The sequence below is a fragment of the Nyctereutes procyonoides genome, unplaced genomic scaffold (genome assembly GCF_905146905.1).
Source record: "Nyctereutes procyonoides isolate TBG_1078 unplaced genomic scaffold, NYPRO_anot_genome, whole genome shotgun sequence".
Lineage (NCBI taxonomy): Eukaryota > Metazoa > Chordata > Mammalia > Carnivora > Canidae > Nyctereutes > Nyctereutes procyonoides.
Window position 1 is genome coordinate 10,820,359 of NW_026575034.1, and position 23,334 is coordinate 10,843,692.

At 34.7% G+C, this 23,334-nt stretch overlaps 1 protein-coding gene and 1 pseudogene across 5 annotated transcripts in view; both read right to left on the bottom strand.

Moving 5' to 3' along the window:
• NUCB2 (nucleobindin 2) overlaps window positions 1-23,334 on the bottom strand; it is a 54,951-nt gene that overhangs the window by 14,478 nt on the left and 17,139 nt on the right. For all 5 annotated transcript variants that reach the window (XR_008663462.1, XR_008663463.1, XR_008663461.1 and 2 more), the window contains 9 exons: window positions 16,645-16,785; window positions 15,969-16,076; window positions 12,694-12,820; window positions 4,990-5,093; window positions 3,833-4,018; window positions 3,559-3,649; window positions 2,914-2,972; window positions 2,730-2,822; window positions 1,619-1,708 (listed from right to left, as the gene is read on the bottom strand). Coding sequence is in view for 2 of the 5 variants with exons in the window: in XM_055317885.1 (XP_055173860.1) it covers window positions 1,619-1,708; window positions 2,730-2,822; window positions 2,914-2,972; window positions 3,559-3,649; window positions 3,833-4,018; window positions 4,990-5,093; window positions 12,694-12,820; window positions 15,969-16,076; window positions 16,645-16,785 (999 nt within the window). In the remaining 3 variants the exon portion in view is untranslated. The remainder of the gene's footprint in view (window positions 1-1,618; window positions 1,709-2,729; window positions 2,823-2,913; window positions 2,973-3,558; window positions 3,650-3,832; window positions 4,019-4,989; window positions 5,094-12,693; window positions 12,821-15,968; window positions 16,077-16,644; window positions 16,786-23,334) is intronic.
• On the bottom strand, window positions 15,490-15,638 carry LOC129505158 (U4 spliceosomal RNA; annotated as a pseudogene).

A 23,334-nucleotide genomic window follows, 5' to 3' on the forward strand; every position in this document is an offset into this window, starting at 1 on the left:
TTCAACTCTGGGTATGATCCTGGGATTGAATCCCGCATCAGGCTCCCTGCAGGGAGCCTGCTTCTCCCTCTGTCTATGTCTCCGCCTCTTTCTCTGTGTCTCTCGTGAATAAATCAGGTCTTTAAAAAAATAAAAAATAAAAATGTATATCTACAGTAAACGATGGAATGAACTGGTATGCCTTTCTGGAGCAATTTTACAAGACATATTTAGAAACTAAAAATATTCATAAACCTTTAGAATAGTTCAATTCTAGGAATTAATCCCAGGAGAGTTACTATCAATGCCCAAAAATGTATGAACAAGTAGAGAGTCATCATAGTGTTAATTACTACAGTAAAAAAATTAGATTGACCCAAATGTCTACATGTGTTCAAATGATTATATAAATTACACTACAGTCACATAACTGCATGCTAAGGAGACATTTCTAAACTCTGTTTTTTGAAGAATGGCATCATGAAATATCGTTAACACTTAAAAACACGATATCATGAAATATCGTTAACACTTAAAAAAAATATTTCCCAAACATATAAAGACACTTAGATAGTATGAAACCATTTTAAGAATATATATATATAGGATGGGGCACCTTAGTGGCTCAGTTGGTTAAGCATCTGACTTTGGCTCAGGTCTTGGTCTTAGGGTCCTGGGATTAAGCCCTGCACATAGGGCTGGACTCCACATTCATCATGGAGTCTGGCTTGCTTTCTCCCCTTCCCTCTGCCTCTCCCACCATTCATGCTCTCTTGCTCTCTCTATCTCTCTCAAATAAATAAAATCTTTAAAAGGATGGATGGATAGATAGATAGATAGATAGATAGATAGGAGTTTATATGTATATATAAGTTAAAAATGGGATGGGGTGCCTGGGTAGCTCAGTGGGTTAGGCATCTGACTCTTGATTTTGGCTCAGGTCATGACTCAAGGTGGTGAGAACCAGCCCTGCTCAGGCTCCTCTCTGGGCATGAAGCCTGCTTAAGATTCTCCCTCTACTTCTGCTCCTTCTCCTCATTCTCTCTCTCTCTAAAATAAAATAAAATAAAATATAAAATAAAGTAAATTAAATTAAAATAAAATAATATAAATTAAAATAAGATAAAATAAATTAAAATAAAATAAATTAAAATAAGATAAAATTTAAAAAATTAAAATAAAATAAGATAAATTAAAATAAAATAAAAATAATGGGACATACACACTACACACTGTATGCTATATATGCATATACTAAAGATACAAACTATTTCCAAATTAGTATAACATAATGTATAAATTAAGTTTCTACCTCTGGATGGTAGAATTATAGGTAACTTCTAATTTATTCCTTCAATGTATCTATATTTCTAATTTTCAAGAATGTATGTTATTTTACACTTAGAAAAAGTAAAATTTTAAAAAGACTTCTAATTATATGTAATGTGATTACAAATAAGATGTCAGTTGTCACAAGCTTTCCAAAAAATCAGGTTCATTATTTTATTGTGACATTTTTTTTTGAAAAGCCAAGACAGTAAGGCTCTACATGCAAGCATAATGGGAAATAAAAATTAAAAATAGAATGAACTAATGTAGAATTTTTTGAACCATACATCCCATTTCAAGTAGGTATTACCTCCCAGCTATCCGGCTCCAAGAATTCCTTTTTTTCTGTAGCTTTCAAAAACTCATCTAGAGTCACTAATCGGTCTTTGTTAGCATCAACCTGATTTTAAAAAAAAAAATGTATATGTAAGATAAAGTAACTCTCATATTACTAGAAATTCTCTTCTAATAGATGCTACTACACAAATAAACAGCAATTAAGGCTAGTAACATCCACAGAAATGGAGAGGAAGAAAATCGAACACTCAACATTATATTAGAATCAGAAAATAGATATTGCTATCTTCCATATTATTCAGATTTGAAAATACAGGGAAATATCTATACACCTGATACTCAAAGATTACCAAGCTTGAGTCTGCTGATCTGACTGGATAAACTATTACAGTCTTCTTCTCTCAACCACATCATGTATAATCCCAAGAAAAATAACCTTTGCAGAAAGAGGACTGTTTTAGCCAAGAATAGAGGAGTTTACATTAAAATGCTCCCAATATTTTTTTCTTAAAAACTAACTAAATCAAAATTAAAGCTGACAATCACTTCCAATCCTCCTCAATGGCTCTTACAGCCATTGTTACAAAAGTGAACTCCAAAATGGTAAAAGAAATTCATTTGACACTTGGATGCAAGCAGTCAACAGAAATCCCAATTCATCACCAATACCTCAAATATCAGGTAAAAAAATCACTGATGCAAAACAGTGGGCTTTAGTTACCAGCTTCTGATGTCTATGACCAAAGTTCCCAGCTTAATAATGTGAATGAGAAATAAATAGGTTGTTATAAACCATTATGGTACTGGATTTTTTGGATTTTCTTAATAAAAATACAGCCTTTTAAAATACTGAATATTAGACTACATTATTTTTTACTTCTAAAAGACATGAAACAGTATCTTAATCTCTTAAATAAAAACCTTTTAAATTTTAAAATATTTTAAGGTAGTTACAAAATAATTTTATTTATACTAAGGGAGTCTACTGGATACTCTGGATCAAAAATGCAAAATTCAATTAAATAACTATTCTTTATATTTATTTTCCACTTTCTGGTAAGATTTATTGCAAGACTTAAATAATCCATTGAAATAACATATAATATTAAAGTTTTAAAACATACCTCATTCATTACATGTTCCCTCATTCTAAGCCGTTCTTCCTCCATTTCTACCATATCATCCTCCTCATTTTTGGGGTCATATACTTTTTCCAACTAAAGGGAAAAGTTTAAAACAAACATAAAAGAAAGGAAAATAATAGAAGGAGAAAAGCAAAAACGCTGAACACTGAATGAAGTCATTTACCTCTTTAGTAAACAGGGCTTCTAATTCCTGTTCATCCAGGAAGCCATCATTATTGACATCTGAAGTTTAAAAGTCACAAATACAAAAATTGATTTTTAATGCCTTCAAAAATCAATTATTAAAAAACAACTCTTTACAACTGGCTTGCAGAAGTGGTACTAACATGAAGCATCCATATGCTACAGAAAAATGTTTCCTCCTTTTTGAAGCCTCAGATCAGTCCAACTCATCAAAATTTACTACTTATTTATAATGCATACTAGTTTTTCTAGAAAACTATATCTTAACCAGTTTTTCAAAATATAAAGTGAAGCAGTATGCTATAGGAATAAAAGCAAATTTCAATATTATAGCACGAAGAGTTAGATATAACCTAGCTAGTCACAAAAATACCTTCAGTTTACAGAGAAGCTTACAATAAATCGTAATGACTAAACAGTAAAATCGGGTAAAAGACACAGCCACTGACTTAAAGTATTTTATGCTGCAGATTAACAATAAAAACTATTATATTACTCTAGAGAAAAATGCCAAACATTTACTATCAATAGGACTCAACAGCACACCTTGGCATAAATCAGTTAAGAATAAAACAACTATAATCTTTCAAACAGCAGACATAAATATTTGTATCAAATCTATTACCATGTAATTTGAAAAATGTCTTGGGGTCAAAGTCATTAGGATCCAATCCATCAGTCTCTTCCCATACCTCTTTTAGTTGATCTTTGCTTCCCTGTGAATCAATTTTTAAAAAATGCTCAAAACAAAATGTAATCTATGTACATAGACTGAAAATAAAATACAAATTTGAGAAACTTTGTAGAATTAAGAATCTAAAGTACTAATAGCTTATGATAAAATTCTAATACAAAGAAGTATCTTCATCTAATTATGGTTTCTTAGTCATAATTCTTACTGGATGATTAACTTTGGGATGATTTTCATGCTTTTTCCTCATTTCTTCAAATCTAGATTCTTCTTCTTTTCTCTTTTCTTCATTCAGTGTTTTTAAATACTCTCTCCTTTCATGTTCCTTCATCATTTCGTATTTTTTAAATTCTTCATGCCGAGTTTTATCATAGTGTTCCAGATCACTTGTGGCCTATAATGTAATATTTAAACTAAATAACAGGAAATATTTGAAAATATAAATAAGGGCTTTCTTGCATACAGCATACTCTAACAGAAGGTAGTACAGGAGGTCCAGAAAGTAGGCATTAAAAGAAATTCATAGTTCAAAGCAAGCCTCAACTTTAGAAAGTTCCTCATAAGTAATATATAAATTGATTTTTAAAAGAAGGAAGGGACTGTATCAAATCTGTACAGTACAGAAAACTAGAATGGTTTCTAACGACTTCACTAAACTCCTGGCCAGGCTACAACATCTGGTTGGGTAACTCCATATAGTACAACATGAGAGGCCTATAAACTCTTATCTAAAATCCCAGAGTCCAGGGATCCCTGGGTGGCGCAGTGGTTTAGCGCCTGCCTTTGGCCCAGGGCACGATCCTGGAGACCCGGGATCGAATCCCACATCGGGCTCCCGGTGCATGGAGCCTGCTTCTCCCTCTGCCTGTGTCTCTGCCTCTCTCTCTCTCTCTCTCTGTGTGTGTGTGTGACTATCATAAATAAATAAATTAAAAAAATGAAAAATAAAAAAAATAAAATCCCAGAGCCCAGATATGTTCCAGAATTTTCTAGATTGTAGGAAGAGAATATAGCAAATATGCTATATTGTATGATATCCTTGCAGAGTTTATAATCAGATTAGTGCTTCCTCGGCAAAGTATGAATATTCACATTATGTTAGCCAAATAAAAACTATGAATAGCCTTACTATAATTGAAGCCAGGTTTCAGCTGTTATAGTGCTTTGGATTTTGGAATTGTGGACAAGGGGCGACAGATTTTTATGTCCATATTATTATCTATAGTAATAAGAATTAACCTATCTCTCTTTAAAAATATTCTTGAGAGTATCTAAAAGTTATATTACCACTTCACTGAATTTACTTCTCAAATGACAAAATCTCAAAGGCACAACAATGACAACACTTTTGGGAATTATTCTCACCGCTTTGATGAGCATATCTAAATCTGTAGATTCAAACTTGTCAGGATTCAGGTGGTTTAGGTGATCAAATTGTTTTAGAAGAGCATGGTGGTCTATGCCTGTATCTGAAAGAAAATGAGAAAACTGTAAATGATAAAGTATTAAAAGCTAGAAACATTAATATAAGTGATACATAAGAACAATTATGTATTCATCTTTATTCCTATAGGATTTTATAAGAATATTCAAAATTTTAGACTAAGCATTCATATTTTCTTTTCATATTGTTATTCTAGGCAAAAGTAATGTCCTTGAATGTAGAAAGGAATACAACATAATATGTACACTTTAATATTATCTCTAAAAAGGCTAGTTGATTATCAATATAAATAAAAGTAAAAACTTTATTATTGTAAAACTACCATATTCCCTACTTTTAATTAGATAAACTAATATATTGCCCTCATCAAAGATCTACGTAGAGGGTTGCCTGAGTGACTTAGTCAGTTAAGCAACTGACTCTTGGTTTAGGCCCAGGTCATGATTTCATGGGTAGTGGGATTGAACCCCACATGGAGCAGTTCAGGGCCTACACTCAGTGGGGAGTCTGCTTGAGATTCTCTCATTATGCCACTCTCCCCACCTGTGGGCTCTCTTGCGCTTTCTCTCTCTCTCTCTTAAACAAACAAACAAACAAGTCGTTTAGGAAAAAAAAAAAAAAAAACCTGGGCAGATCAGTCTGTTCCCAAGGTCCTGGGATGGAGCCTCACATCGGGTTCCCTGCTCAGCAAGGAGTCTGCTTCTCCCTTTACCCCTCTGCCCTTCTCCCCCACTCATGCACAAGCACTCTATCTCAAATAAATAAATAAAATCTTTTTAAAAAAGACCTAAGTAGAATTTTTTTAATATTTTATTTTTAAGCAAGTGCTACACCCAACATGGGACTTAAACTCACAACCCCGAGATCAAGAGTCCCATGCTCTTCCACCTGAGCCAGCCAGGTGCCCCCTAAATAGAATTTCTAAAAAGAATTGCTCTAACACTTATGTGAAGGAATTTTTTGTATGTGGCTCCAATGAATCCTTTATGGAAAAATAAAATTCTAATTCAGGTAAATTCATTTGGATTAGGACTTATTTTTAAAGAAATATCAATTGTTTATCTTTGTGAATAATTGTTTTAAAACAAGCTACAGGGACAGCCCAGGTGGCTCAGGGGTTTAGCACCGCCTGCAGCCCAGGGCCTGATCCTGGAGACCCAGGATTGAGTCCCACATCAGGCTCCCTGCATGGAGCCTGCTTCTCCCTCTGCCTGTGTCTCTGCCTCTTTCTCTCTCTCTCTCTCTGTCTCTCATGAATGAATGAATGAATGAATGAATGAATAAATAAATAAATAAATAATGAATAAATAAATAAATCTAGAAAAAATAGTAAAACTTTAAAAACTTACTATCATTAAAAAAGAAAAAAAACAAGCTACAGTTTGGGGCTCCTGGTTAGCTCAATTGGTTAGGCCTCTGACTCTTGATCTGAGCTCAGGTGTTGATCTCAGGGTTGTGAGTTCAAGCCCCACTTTGGGCTCCATGCTCAGCATGGAGCCTACTTAAAAAAAAAAAAAACGAACAAAAAACAAGCTGCAGTTTTTTTTTGTTTTTTTTTTTTTTTATTTATGATAGTCACAGAGAGAGAGAGAGAGAGAGAGAGGCAGAGACACAGGCAGAGGGAGAAGCAGGCTCCATGCACCGGGAGCCCGACGTGGGACTCGATCCCGGATCTCCAGGATCACGCCCTGGGCCAAAGGCAGGCGCCAAACCGCTGCGCCACCCAGGGATCCCCAAGCTGCAGTTTATTGTAGTTATTAAATGGGTAAAGTGAGTCTGGACTATTTCAGTTTGATTATAGAGTTGAGTAAAATAGGTACATGTGTTGATTTGTTAAAAGTCAGAGTCTCATTTAGGAAAAGGTAATGTACAAATAATGGAATCATGGAAGGCAAGAAAGAAATCTCTGGAAATAGGTGAGAATTAGCACTATCTGTGTGAACTTATTTCCAAAATATGAACATGTACATATATAGTTACATGCATGTATGTGTATATGCACACATACATTTATACATATAAAAATGTATGTATATGTATATATGTTGATGTATATAGACATGCATAAATCTCCTATCTCTGTCCAATGAAAAGGCCAATAAGAAAATATACTCCAGGAGCACCTGGGTGGCTTAGTCGGTTAAGCATCTGCCTTTGGTTCAGATCATGATCTCAGGGTGCTGGGATTGAGCCCCGTGTTGGGCTCCCTGCTTAGTAGGGATCTGCTTCTCCTTCTCCCTCTGCCTATGCTCCTCCCCCATGCTCATGCTCTCCTCTCTCTCTCAAATGAATAAATAAAATCTCAAAAAAAAAAAAAAAAGAAAAGAAAATATATTCCAGAAGTAATGAGCACACCTAGTGCCAGTCTTTGGTCTGTAATATCATTTCCCACTAAAAAGAACCAGGAATCCTTAGAGAAATAGCTCACTCCAGGGCTGGTGCAGGATAGGTACAAAATGAACCTGGAATATTTTGTACACTATTAAGTAAGAAATGCTAAATTTAGCTAATTTAAGATTTTGCTGAATTCTTTGTATGGCACTGTACAAATTCTACTTATGAAGAAAAGATTTGTTATAAGACCCAGGTCTAAAGGATATGACAATGAAATACATGAAAAGATACTTAACCTCACTCAAAATAAGAGAAATGCATATTAAAACTATACTATTAAAAAAAACCTATACTATTATACTATCTAACAATGGTTAAAACTCTTAAAGTTTGAAAATACATACTATTAGCAGAATGTGAGAAATTATTGCTGGTAAGAGCATATATTGATACACTCCCTGTGGAGGTGGTAATATCTATCAAAATTACAAACACATATATACAGTTTCTCTGTGGGGAATTTATCCTACAGATAATTTTACATGGATAGATAGTGACGTATATACAAGAGTGCTTGCTAGAAATAACCCAAATACCCATCACCAGAGGCCTAATTAAATAAATTATGGCATATCCATATAATGGAAATCTATGCAGCTATATAAGAAAAATTTTTTTAGTGAAGACAGTCTCTATGCACTAATACAGAAAGATCTTCAAGTATGTTGTTAAAAGAAAAATACAAAGCACAGAATGTGTATTACATGCTACCTTTTGCATAAAAAGAGGAAAAATAAGGACTTTTATTTGTATTTGCTTCTGCAAGAATGAAGAAATAGAAGAATCATGTTTGGGGCAGTGGGAACTGATAGGGTACAAAAATATCAGTGCACTTTTGCTATATGCCTTCTATAGTTTCTGGTTTTCAACCATGTGAATATATTACTTACTTTAAAAATTACACCAAAAAATAAAACGATCCTTTAAGCCTTTCTTCAAATTATCAGAAATTTCAATTCATAAATTCTGACATGAGAAAATATTCCTAAGTTTTCTAAGCATCAGTTTTCTTTAGATAATGAAATTCAGCCCCTATTCGGAATAAAGAAAATCTTGGCAAGATTGAAAAGTTGAGGTTATCTGAGAGGAAAGTAATTTCAAAATACCTTAGTCCCAGACTTAAGGATGAAACTACCTTCTATGTCTGACCACCTGAAGAAGTAGAGTATATGCTCAGTTCACCTCTCATTGATATCCTTCATCTCAGGATAATGAGCATTTGGTTATTTTCTATGTCTACATAAGCATTTCTCCAATATGATCCACTGACCAGAGGCACATGTTTATTTTTTTTAATTTTTTTAAAGACTTTATTTTATTTATTCATAGAGACACACATAGAGAGAGAGGGAGGCAGAGACACAGGCAGAGGGAGAAACAGGCACCATGCAGAGAGCCTGACCTGGGACTTGATCCAGGGTCTCCAGGATCACACCCCGGGCTGCAGGCAGCACTAAACCGCTGCGCTACCGGGGCTGCCCGAGGCACATGTCTAAAATGCATATTACTCACCCCTGAATCAGAATCTCTAGAGGTAAAATCCAGTAATCTGCATTTTTAACTAGCTCCTCAGGTGATTCATATGCAATCTAAAGTTTAAGAACCACTATTCACCGGAGTAAACATTCAGATGTTTATTAATGCCAGTGTCTTGGTCCTGTCACCAAGACACAGGAGCCAGCTTGAAGGGTATCCCATATGTCAAATCTAGCTTCTTGATTTTGTTTCATAATTAGAAAGGCCATTCTGAGATAATAAAACACACCTATGTTGCCATCTCGTGCTTTTATGATATTATTTTCTATACTGATACCTTTGTTTCATTTGTCCCTATTCTGATGTAAATGAGGTAGAGCTCTAACTATACTTTTTTTCCAAATGGCTACCCAATTGGACTAACATTATCCTTTTTAAAAACCTTTATCCCAAAAAAACAAAAACAAAAACCTTTATCCCAGTAATAATGAGATAATACCTTTAATTCAAACTAAATTCTAAATGTATTTACGTTTACTTCTGGTATTTCTATTCAGTTCCACTGGTCTCTCTACTTATATGCCAAAACTATACAGTTCTAATGACTGAGGCTTAGTGACGTATTTTAATAACTAACATAGCTACCTAGTCCTTCATTGTTCATTTTCGAGGCATATAGTTTTTCCTGCTTGTTTCCTTTTTCATGTGAACTTTAAAATTAGCTTGGCTAGCACCAGGAAAAAAAAGTACATATTTTTATTTGGATCATGTTAAATTCATAAATTGACCTAGAGAAAATTGACACATTTATAATGTTGAGTCTTTGTATCAAAAAGATGTTATGTCTTCTCATTTTTTTCAGGTCTACTTTTGCATCCTTCAGGCGTATTTTAAAGCTTTTGGTCTATAAGTCTTAACATTTCTTTTTTTTTAATTTTTATTTATTTATGATAGTCAGAGAGAGAGAGACAGAGGCAGAGACACAGGCAGAGGGAGAAGCAGGCTCCATGCACAGGGAGCCCGACATGGGATTCAATCCCGGGTCTCCAGGATCGCGCCCTGGGCCAAAGGCAGGCGCTAAACCGCTGCGCCACCCAGGGATCCCAGTCTTAACATTTCTTAACAGGGTTATTCTGGGTATTTTATCTTTGTTGGCATTTGTAAACAGTCTTTTCTTCCATTATATCTTGTAACTGGCTGTTATTTGCATATGAGAAATACTGATTTCTGTATATTGAGTTCACCTTGCTGAATTTTCCTGTTGTGTAATGCTAAGTGTTTTAGTCAATTATTTTGAGTTTTCCAAGTATATAATCCTATCACCTGCAAACAGAAATGGTTTTATCAACTCCTTTACATTACCTCCAATTTTTTTTCATTTATGTAATTGTTTTGGATAGTGCCTGCAATGCAATGCTAATTAGTAGTGGTGATAGTAGGCATCATTGTCTTATTTCTTATTTTAGTTAGAATGCATACTTTTATTTCCCCACTAAGTATGATGTGGCTGAGTTAGACATACCTGATCATGTTACAGAAGTATCTATTGATTACTATCTTATTACTTTTTTAAAATTAAGAGAGGGGGATCCCTGGGTGGCGCAGTGGTTTGGCGCCTGCCTTTGGCCCAGGGCGCGATCCTGGAGACCCGGGATCGAATCCCATGTCGGGCTCCCGGTGCATGGAGCCTGCTTCTCCCTCTGCCTATATCTCTGCCTCTCTCTCTCTCTCTCTCTCTCTCTCTCTCTCTCTCTCTCTCCCCCCGTGTATGACTATCATAAATAAATAAAAATTTAAAAAATAAAATAAAATAAAATTAAGTGAGGGTGTTAAATTTTATCTTTTGCTCCTTTTCTGCAGATAACGATATGGTTGTATGATCTATGAGATTACTTTCTTATCTTCACATTTCAAATATTCTACTTCATAGCTATTTAATCTTCTCATAGTCTAAAATTAAAATAATATGGGAGCATGAATAGGCAGGGCAGAGTGGATTTTTAGGGCAGTGAAACTACTCTGTGTGATACTATAATGGTAGATACAATATCATTATAGATTTGTCCATATCCATAGGTTGTAAAACACCAAGAGTGAACTCTAATGTAAATTTTGGACTTTGGGTGACTGTCATGTGTAAATGTGAGTGCATCAATTGCTACAAATTTACCACTCTGGTGGGTGATGCTAGTAATGAATGAGATTATGCATGTTTGGGGGCTGGGGGTATATGGGAAATCTCTGCACCGTCCCTTCAATTTTCCTGTAAACCTTATACTGCTCTAAGAAAATAAAATCTTATTCATTCATTCATTCATTTGAAAGAGAGATTCTGCACTGAGTTCAGAGCCCCATATGAAGAAGGGCTCTATCTCACAACCCCAAGATCACAACTTGATTCAAAACGAAGATTTGGGAGCACCTGGTTGGCTTTGGCTAAGAGTCTGCCTTTGGCTCAGGTCATGATCTCAGGGTCGTAGGATTGAGTCCCACATTGGGCTCCCTGCTTGGAGGGACACTGCTTCTCCCTCTCCCTCCTCATGCTCTATCTCTATCTCTCTCTCAAATACATACATACATACATACATACATACATAAATAAATAAAATCTTTAAAACAACAACAACGAACAACCAACCAAGACTTAGACACTTAACCAACTGTGACACCCAGGCACCCCAAATCTTAATTTTAAAAGACAGAAGTTTCAAAGATTGATTTTAATTTATCCTTTGTCCTTTGAGTTTCTGATTTCTTTTGAAGTCATTTTTTTATCTTAATTTCTATTCATATGATGATTTATAGTATAGATTTCCTAATATTAAATCAATCTTACATTCCTAAAATAAATGTACTTGCTATTATATGGTATACTTTTGACATACAATAATTTTGGTTTGGCATCAATACATATTACGAGTTTGAAAGCTTGCTTTCTTTTTGTATGCTCTGGAATAGTTTAAATAGCATTGGCAATCTGTTCTTTTTTCTTTTTTTCCTTAGGATTTCTTTATTTTTACTTGAGAAAGAGAGAGAGGGCAGAGGGAGAGGGATGGAAGAGAATCCCAAACAGACTCCCCACTGAGCACAGAGCCAAACGTGAGGATTGATCTCATGACCTGCGTTGAAACCAAGAACTGGACACTTAACGAACTGAGACACCCAGATGTCCTGACAATCTGTTCTTTTAATAGTTTAACAGAATTATTTTTGACACCCTCTGGGCCTGATGTGGTCTTTTTTAGAGCTAGCTCTCTGACAATCTTTCTATTTTACCTATAGAAATTGTTATAATTAGATTTTCTCTCTTTTGGTTTGCTTTGATGTTATTCTTCTTCTTTAATTTTATATTTTTTAAGATTTTATTTATTTATTTATTCATGAGAGATACACAGAGAGAGGCAGAGACATAGGCAGAGAGAAAAGCAGGCTCCCTGCGGGGAGCCTGATGCAGGACTCAATCCCAGGACCCCGGAATCATAACTTGAGTCAAAGGCAGACAATCACTGAGCCACCCAGGTACTCCATTCTTTCTCTTTTAAATCAGTGGCCTAATTCATTACTTTTCATTAATATAACAATTTAAGGCTAATCATTTTGATTCTTAAATGAGGCAAATATATTATCTATTTTAAAAATTAGGAGAAGCCAAATCAATACTAACATTAAATTTTGACCAGAAGAACAGGGTATGTGCTAATATAAAATGACCTCAACAACCAAATACTGAAACCTTCCTACTTTTTATCACTTACCTTGAAGGGAATCCAATTTAGCTTTAATTAGCATTCTTAATCTTGCCACTTCTTGTCTTTTCAGTTCATCAAGTTTTGTCCTCACATGATGACTTACTAAATCCAGTTCTTTGCTTAGCCTCCCACTCTGTTAATAAAATTAACAAGTCAGTTTTATTCATTACATTCCATTTTTAGAATAGACACAATATATTAAAATTAGGGTTATGATATAGTGATAAATACTTTTAATTTAGATAAATTTGATATCACAAGAAGCATTTTTTCCAGAAGACATGCAGTTTATAACTCTAAAATCAAGATATGCAAAAACCATATATTATGGAAAGACCCCCCAAATGTCCATCAACTGATCAATGGAAAAAGAAGATGTTATACATATACAATGGAATATTACTCAGCCATAAAAAGAATGAAATCTTGCCATTTTCAATGATGTGGATGGAGTTAGAGTGTATTATGCTAAGGGAAATAAGTCAGAGAAAGACAAATACCACATGATTTCACTCATATGTGGAATTTAAGAAACAAAACAGATGACTATACAAGAGAGAAAAAGAGCCAAACCATAAAATGGACTCTTACCACACTGAGGGTTGCAGGGGAGGTTGGGGGGATGGGTTAAACAGATGATGGATATTAAGGAGAGTACTTATTGTGAGGAGCACTGAGTCTTACATATGAATGATGAATCACAAAATTCTACACCTGAAACTAATATTATACTGTATGTTAATTGGAATTTAAATAAAAATTTAGAGAAAGAAAAAAATAGAAATAAAAACAATATAATTGAAAGCATAATTAAAGAACAAAGGAAAAACTCAAAAAGTGACTTGAATTGTAAAATGGTACAGCTACTTCAAAGAACAATTTGGCAGTTCCTCCAAAACTTAAACTCAGAATTACCATATGACCCAGCAGTTCCATTCTTAGGTATATACCTAAAGAATTGAAACATATGTTCACATAAAAACTTGTACCTGAATGTTTATAGCAACATTATTCATACTAGCGTAAAAGGTAGAAATAACCAAATGTCATCAGCTGATGAGTTGATAACCAAAATATGGAATATCCATAAAGTGTGATATTGTTCGGCCATAAAAAGAAATGAATATACTAATATAAGCTGCAATACAATGAACCTTGATAAAACATTATGCTAAGGAAAAAAAAACAGACACAAACGGCCACATATTGTATAATTCCATTATATGGAACGTCTAAAATAGGCAAATCCATAGAAATAGAAAGTAGACCAATGATTGTCAAGGGCTAAGAAGAGGGGAGAAAAGGTGAGTGATGGCTTAATGGGTATATGATTTCTTTTGGGATAAAATGAAATTGTTTAAAAGTAGATAGTGGTGATGGTCACATGTAGATATACTAAAACCTACTGAATTATAGGTTTGAAAGGGACAAGTTTTAAGGTATATGAATACCTTAACAAAGTAATTTCAATTACTTAATAATTTCAATAAAGTAATTAAAAAAGAACTTGGCCACCTTAAGCTTTAGTAACTACATATATTACTTTTCAAAATTCGTCTTTTTTACGTTCTCTCCTTTGATTACTTTTCTCATAGACATGTACTTAGATACTTAGTACTTAGATGTTTCAAAATTTAAGAAACAAAATAGCTAGTAGTTTACTTTTTCTTGTTTATAAATGCATTTGCAATCACAAACTATAAATCTAACTAGCAATCAGACAAACCTTTTAGGACTGAGTCAATGAGGCCCACTGAGGAAGGTAAAGAAAAGAAACCCCCTACAAGGGAGACCAAGAGAGAGAACATTCAGAGGTAAGAAGGAGAACTAGGAGAATATGCTGTTATAGAAGCAAAAAAAAAAAAAAAAAAAAAAAGAAAGAAAAAGAAAGAGTATAAGCAGCATGCTCAAGGAAAGAATGGTGATCATCATTAATACAACAATGGTTCTCAAAGTATGGTCCCCAAGTAGAAGCATTACCACCAAGTGGGAACTTTAGAAATTCAAGCTCTAGACTTGCATCTACAATCAGAAAGTCCGTAGGTGGGGCCAAGAATCTGTGCTTCAACAAGCCCTAAAATCTGAAAAACACTGAGATAATATAAAAGAGTCCAATAAGAAGAGAAATAAAAAGTATTCCCTGGATTTGGCAATTAAGAAGTCACTACATCCTTCATGAAAGTATACTCAGTGGAGTGATATGGGCAAAGTCATAATCTTTCCAGTTAGCAATATTTGGGAAGTGAAGAAATGCAGTATGATTTCCCTTTCAAAATACTTGGCTGAAAAGGAAAGGACAAATTCTAACTTTTTTCTCCCAGTTTTTCCTAAAAGTCTTTGCTGAGCTGTTTATAATGATTCTGTTGCCTTGTGTTTTATTGTCTATTTTAATTCTTGTATCTTTTTCATTGAATAACTAACTTACTACATTTTTGTCTCCCCCTGCCCCATTAGGGACAGGAATTGAGTGTGAAAGGCAGTTATAAAAGTATTCCCTATATCAAACCAGGATTAAGTTTCTATTGTACTTCCATTATCCACCTTTTTTTTCTGTTACCCACAAATAATGTTCTTTTTTTTTTTAAGATTTATTTATTCGAGAGAGACAGAGAGAGAGAGCGACCACAAATGGAGAAGGGGAGAAGGAGAGAGAATCTCAAGACTCCTTCCTGAATCCAGAGCCTGCCACAGGGCTCAATTTCAAGACCCAGCGCTCAGGACCTCAGCCAGAACCAAGAGTTAGACACTTAACCAACTGAGCCACCCATGTACCGCTGCCTCCACATAATGTTCTTAATCCTAACTTAAGTAGATAAGAGACACTGAAAGTTCTATATTAAATATTATTCACCCTAGGAAATTAGTTCCACAGATCAAATTAATTCTTCAATTAGCAATAATCATGCCTCGGATTAATCTCATTGGCTACAATACTGCCACTGTGCAAAGCTCAAATTCATTCTTCAAAGGAAATGTAAGATTACTCTCAAGACAATTTAGGGAAATTACTGGCAGGATGCTATTACCTCCATCAAGAAAAATGACTTCCCACTGCCCCCTGCTGCTTCATACTGAATTATATGCCCATGCTCTGCATCTCCAAAATCTACTATAACCTATCATACATTCATTCTAATAAACTTTTTCTAGATAATATTTATTCAGAATAAATTATGGGTTCTTTAAGAGCCTGAAAAGAGTCTCATCTTTGTATTCTCAATATTTAACTCCGTGTCTGGGATGCTCTAATGTTTGTTAAATAATTATTTAATTACATTTACCTTTATTTCCTCTATGTCTGCTTTCTGGAGCTTTTCTCTGAAATGATTATCTGTTTCCAGCACATCAATCACTTGCTTAAGATATTCGTCATAATAAAGTCCAGTATCCTTCAAATTAAGAAACAAACAATAATGTTTCTGAAAGTTTTTCCTTCCCTGCATCTAAAGATCTCAATCCTAAAATAAAAAATAAAAATAAAAAAGACTAGCAAAATGGCTTTGAGACATATCTATTTTGATAGCTGGGACAAAATTAAAAAGCTATATTTCTCAAAGAATTATATATCAGAACCAATATAATGTTTCATTGTTACGTAAAGGTACAAAGTTTTCTATATGACTTAGACAATGAGAACTTAACCAATAATATGAGTTGGTTTTACCCCATTTTCACCAGTCTTTCCTCATTGCTGTATCTCTTTTGAATATAATACAATGTTTTCTTGGCTGGTGAGCACTACGTTGGTAATGTATTATGACTAATTCTCCTGTGCATTATTTAATATATGAACTACATTAAATAAACATTGTCTAATATTAAACAAAATATGCTATCCAATATTCTTTTACTGCTATTTCAGAAATAGTTCCTAAAAGTGCAATTTTATAAATAATAAATATTAGCAACATTTGGTTAAAATTCTTCCCACAAGGTTATGTTCATCATTTCACTTACTGGTGGTTCTATCTTTGCGCTGTCCACAGGTTGAGTTTTTACTTTTGTCTTGTCTATGTCTATAGGCACAGCTTCAAGAGCAGTAAGTATACAGGAAACCAAGAGAAAACAATATTGTAGTAAGATGATCCTCCACCTCATCTGAAATAAAGTTATAATTACAGTAAGGTCCTGGAAAGATGTCTTCAAACAAGAAATTTAATACAACAAAATAGTTCTAGAAAGAGATTAAAAATAGTAGTTTGTCAAAATAATGCTTAAAACAGATCACTAAAGAAAATCAGGGGAGAAATGCTTTTCAACTAAAAAGAAAAGGAAACAAAAATTTTATTTTTTTAAAGATTTTATATATTTATTTGAGAGAGACAGCGCGCATAGGGGAGAGCCAGAGGGAGAAGCAGACTCCCTGCCTAGTAGGGAGCCAGACACCTAACTCATCCTGGGACTCTAAGATCATGACCTGAGCCAAAGGCAGACACTAAACCAACTAAGCCACCCTGGTACCCCAGGAAACAAAATTTTAAAGTTTAAACAACTTATAATATAAGAAAACATTTAGTTAATTGTAAAAGCTTCAAATAAAAGATATAACAAGGGTCTCAAAAACTTAAAAAATAAAAAATAAATTTAAAAAAAAAAACTTAAAAAATAGCCCAAATTTAAGAAGGGAGAAGAAATACTTTTTTTCAATTAAAATCAAAATACTAGGGAGCCAAAATTGTTTCTAGATATATTTAATTTAGCTTCAACCTAATTTTGAAAATAAGCTGCTCTATAAATATAAGTTGATTAAAAGAGACAACTAGATAAAATGTTCTCTTAGCTGTATATGTATTATTTTATCATACCCAGTAGTCATTTGCTAAAATTCTTTTCAGTCAATAACTTTTCAAATAAATAGGTCAATAAAATATCAAGCTTGAAACAAGAGAGGAGGGCAGCTCAGGTGGCTCAGTGTTTTAGTGCCTGCCTTCAGCCCAGGGCGTTATCCTGGAGACCTGGGATCGAGTCCCATGTCAGGCTCCCTGCATGGAGCCTTCTTCTCCCTCTGCCTGTGTCTCTGCCTCTCCCTCTCTCTCTCTCTCTCTCTCTCATGAATAAATAAAATCTTTTAAAAAATAAAAAATAAAATAAAATAAAAATAAAAGAAACAAGAGAGGAACAACTATTGCTATTCCCACAATGGTCTTCAGATTTTGTTTACTCCAACAGTTTCCACTCCATACAAAACTTAGTAACTCTGGAGGATCTACTACAAAAATTAGAAAGAATAAAAATCTCACACTTAATTGATTTTATACATATAGACTCATGTTAGGGTCCAAGTTAAGAGTAATGATCTGACCATCAGTGTGGAATATGCATTATTTAACTCAGAATCTCCCAAACTTAGCTCACCATGGACTTTTGTTTTCAACTGTTTTTATACTTACAACACAATTTGGAAAAGAATGCACTGTCTCATTTTTACCACAACCCTAAATTGTAGATAGGGCAGTGATTCATTTTACAGATGAAGAAAATTTTAATTAAAACAATTCATTCACAGAACAGAGTCTTGCATTAACAACCACTAGAACTCACATTTTCGTGCTATTTCTAATGTATCAAAATTTTTAGCATCTCTATTGAAATATAATTCACATGCCATAAAATTGCCCATGTAAGTACAGGATTTGTCTATTCTATAGAGATGCTACTCAATGTTTAATTCTCAAACCTGAAAGATCGAATCACCTGGGAACTTGATTCTCAGGCTGCACCAAGACCTCTGAAATCAGAATCTCTGATTTAAGAAACTTTCCAGGTAATGCCCACACACATATGCTCAAGCCCAAGATTCATTCTCCTCTAGGACACTAGTTCTTCAACATGATCATTGTGAGTAAATGTTTTTCAGGATGAAATATTTGGGAGATGATGGCTCCATGAAGCTAAACAAGTTTTTATCATTGCAAGACTTTCAGAACTTGTGATGGGATACTATGCATTATGAATCTTTAATGGAAGGACGATTTGTTTCTCCACAGAAAGTATTCCTACCATGAATCACCTCCTCTTCCTACAATTATTTTTTTATAAAAACTGAAGTTTCTTTCTCATCCACGCTTCATGCCCACTACAGGTGTATATTTTATTTTTGGTTTTTATTTTTGAGATAGAATTTACACGTCACAAAACTTACTCTTTTAAACTGTACAATTCAGAGACTTATAGTATATTCACAAGATTGTTCAATTATCACCATGATCTAATTTTTTAGAATATTTTCATCACTCCAAAAAGAACCCTGTACCATTAACTGTCACTCTCCATTCCCTCATTCTTCCAACCCCTGACAACCATTAATCCACTTTCAATCTGTTAAGACTTGCCTACTGTGGACATTTCATATACATGGAATCAGAGAACATGCGGCCTTTTGTATCTGGCTTTTTTCATTTAGCGCTCTATTTTCAAGGTCCAATCATGTTGTAAAGTGAATCAGTACTTCATTCTTTTGTATGGCTTTTATATATACTACATTTTGTTTATCAATTCATCAGCTGATGGACATTTAGGTCGTTTCTACTTTTTTTGGCTGGTTTGAATAATGCTACTATGAACATTTGTGTTCAAGTTATTGTGTTACTATGTTTTCAGTTCTTTCAGTTATATATATCAAGGAGTGGAATTTCTGGGTCAACTTCGTGACTCCATGTTTAAGTTTCTGAGGAATTGTCAAACTATTTACCATAGCACCATTTTACATTCTCATCAGCAATATATGAGGCTTCCAATCTCTCCACATTCTCACCAACATGTGTTATTGTCCATCTTTTTTATTATAGCCAACTTACTAGGCATGAAGTGGTGTCTCGTTTTGATTTTGATTTGCATTTCATTGGCTAAAAGGGGAAGCATTTTAACATGTATTTATTGGCTCTATCTTTACCCTTTTTAAAAAATTAAGTATCACTGAGTTAGCGGATATTTTTTAAACTCTGAATTGAAATTTTTGTTACCTTTGCAAGTCCTGTGGGTCCCTGCCTATAGTCTGACCAAATGAGCATTAAGAAAGATAATAGTCGGGATCCCTGAGTGGTGCAGCGGTTTAGCGCCTGCCTTTGGCCCAGAGCGCGATCCTGGAGACCCAGGATCGAATCCCACGTTGGGCTCCCGGTGCATGGAGCCTGCTTCTCTCTCTGCCTATGTCTCTGCCTCTCTCTCTCTGTGTGTGACTATCATAAATAAATAAATAAATAAATAAATAAATAAATAAATAAATAAATAAATAGAAAGAGAAAGAAAGAAAGAAAGAAAGAAAGAAAGAAAGAAAGAAAGAAAGAAAGAAAGAAAGAAAAGAAAGAAAGATAGATAGATAGATAGATAATAGTCTAGGGGCACCTGGATTATTCAGTGGTTGAACGTCTACCTTTGGCTCAGGGTATGATCCCAGGGTCCTGGAATCAAGTCCCACATCAGGCTCCCTCCAGGGAGCCTGCTTCTCCCTATGCCTATGTCTCTGCCTCTGCCTGTGTCTCTCATGAATAAATAAATAAAAATCTTTAAAAAAAAAAAAAGGATAATAGTCTCAAGTGCAATCATGGCCCCAAAAGCCCAAATTATGACTTAATTTCTCAAGTCAACTTTGATGTCTTCTACACAATTTCTAAAGTTTAATTGAGGGATGCCTGGGTGGCTCAGTGGTTGAGCGTCTGCCTTCAGCTCAGGACGTGATCCTGAAGTCCCAGGATCGAGTCCCACATCGGGCTCCTGTGTGGAGCCTGCTTCTCCCTCTGCCTGTGTCTCTGCTTCTGTGTGTGTCTCTCTCATGAATAAATCAATAAAATATTTTAAATAAATAAAGTTTAATTGAGTCTCCATGGCTCCTAATAAGGTACACATCTAATTGGAAAACGAGTAAGTGTTGGCATTATTTGAATAGCCTTTCTATATTGTGCATACCGAAAGTCAGCTGAGTGATTTACCTCTGTAACTTCATTTTGAAGACCTCCTTAAGAACTGTGACTAGCCCTGGATATGGTCAATCCAGAGTTTAGAAGAATCTTTCACATAAACTCTTCCCCTCCATGCACAGTACATCCAACGTCCCTTAGACTCTTCTCCTTTTACTACATAACACATATTCACACAGGAAAATTAATAAGCAGTTCTGTCTCAGCAATTGGTAGCTGTCACATATTTTGAAATATGCTCTTTTTAAAAATAGTGTCTACATTTACTTCAATATACAATAGAAGTCTGAGATTAATAAAAGTAAATTATAGTTAAATCAAATCTTGGAGGTACAATTCCTTTTGCAATTTATCTCTTCTTCTCTTACTGTTCTGCCAAGTTTCCCATAAATAAGGCAAGTCAAGAGAGGAATATAGGGTTTTTTTAAATGATTTTGTTTATTTATTCATGAGAGACAGAGAGAGAGGCAGAGACACAGGCAGAGGGAGAAGCAGGCACCCTGCAAATAATCTGATGCAGGACTCCATCCCAGGATCACTACCTGAGCCGAAGACAGATGCTCAACCACTAAGCCACCCAGGTGCCCCAAGAGAGCAATATATTTGTACATATGAATGTGTGTCTGCACACCTGCATGCCCATACACACATCCCAGAGTCTCAAAATAAGTATCAAAAAAGTCTCTGGGTATCTACTCTAATACATTAACTGAGTTTACAGTTCATTAACTTTCATTTGGAATCCAGACTTATTAAAAATAATAATAGAAACCATCAATAGAGTGTTTACTATGTACTAAGCAGTATGCTTAATTTTTTTTATATTAAGTAATTAATTCTTACAAGGACTCTGTGAAATAAATATTATTACCTTCATTTTAAAATACAGGAAACTGAGACATAGAAGTTAAAAAACCTAATCTGGGTCACAGAGGAGTAAGTCATATAGCAGAAGTTTGGGCCTAGGAATGACTAACTCCAAAGCCTATGACTGTTTTTAAGCAGAGGTTCTCAAAGTAGGATCCCTGGGCCAGCAGCAGCAGCATCACCTGGGGGTTTGTTAAAATGCAAATTACCAAGGCTTCCTACTGAGTATGAAAGTATAAACTAGTCATTCACTTTTCATAATCATCCAACATTTATATTCTTTTTTTCAAAAAGAGTGTGGAGCCTAACATGGGACTTCTAAATTGGAGAATTGGGGAGGGAGGGGCATAATCTGTTTTAACAGCCTTATAGGTGATTCTGATGCATGCCAACACTTGAAAACATACTGCTTCCCTTTGCTCTATTATTCACAAACTGCTCTCCAAAGAGAAACAAAAGAAATGCTTATCTGAAGAGTAAATTTAGGTCCTCAAGGAACAGAAAAATGGGTGTTATATCTAAGAAGAGTAAGGCAAAATTAAATTTAGATCTATGTTCTAATTCTAGCTACACCATTCACTTGCTATGAGATCATAGGTCAGTTAACTTTCTCTGCTTGTTTTCTTATTTTTAAAAATAATGGATTTTTTTAAAGGGGAATTTAACTAGGTCTCAGTATTCTTTAAGCTCTTAAATTCTATCACCAGCTTTTTCTTTTTGTTACAGAACTTTTTCTGTTACATCACCAGAAATGATGGGGTGTCTGGGTGGCTCAGTTGGTTAAGCATCTGCCAGCAGCTCAGATCACGATCTCAGGGTCCTGGGATGGAGCCCACATGAGGCTCTCTGATTAGGGAGGAGTCTGCTTGTCCCTCTCCCTCTGCCTCATCCACCCACACCCACCCCCCACCCTACCTCATTCTCTCTCTAAAAAAAAAAAAAAACCCTTAAAAAAGAGAAATGCTAATACATTTGCTTGCATTCACATGAATTGTATGACATGATTAAGGTATATGATTTATAAGTGCTTTTAAACTAAATATTGCTTATTCAGGCAGTTTAAAATTACATCGGCAGAGCAAGACGATCTAGGTACTGAGATAAAAGAACACAAAAAACACCTACCAAAGAAACTTCCTATCTACGTACAGTAAAAATGAGGTAAAGCCAGAAACATTTAACTCTTTGGATATAGGGTGCCCTCTCACAAAACTTACAACTTGCTTCTGGAAGGAAATTCCTCCTTGATTTCAGGCTTAGAGATTGCCAGATTTGTATTTCATTCATGCTTGATTTATTTTTACTTTTGCAGGAAGGAGATAATGAATTGTGACTGCCATTTCAAAACCAAAAGCAGTTTCTTTTTTTTTTCTTTTAAGATTTTATTTATTTATTCATGAGAGACACAGAGAGAGAGGCAGAGACACAGGCAGAGGGAGAAGCAGGCTCCATGAGGGGAGCTCGATGTGGGACTCGATCCCAGGTCTCCAGGATCACACCCTGAGCTGAAAGCAGACACTCAAACACTGAACCACCCAGGTGTCCCCCAAAAGCAGTTTCAATTTTTGATATTTTAGAGGACAAAGACTGAGATTTCAAGGAGAAATTTGCTTGTTTTCAAATCAAATACAACAGAACTAATTCAAAATAAATGCAACTAGTTGCAAAAAAGAAATATACTATATGATTCTATTTATATTTAATGTCCAGAATAAGCAAATCCATAGAGAAAGAAAGTAGATTAATGGTTGTTTAGGACTATGGGGGTGGGGAGAGAGAGAAATGACTGCTAATTTGTATGGAGTTCCTTTTTGGGGTAATAAAAATGTCCTAAAATTAGAGAATAGTGATAGTTGTAAAATCT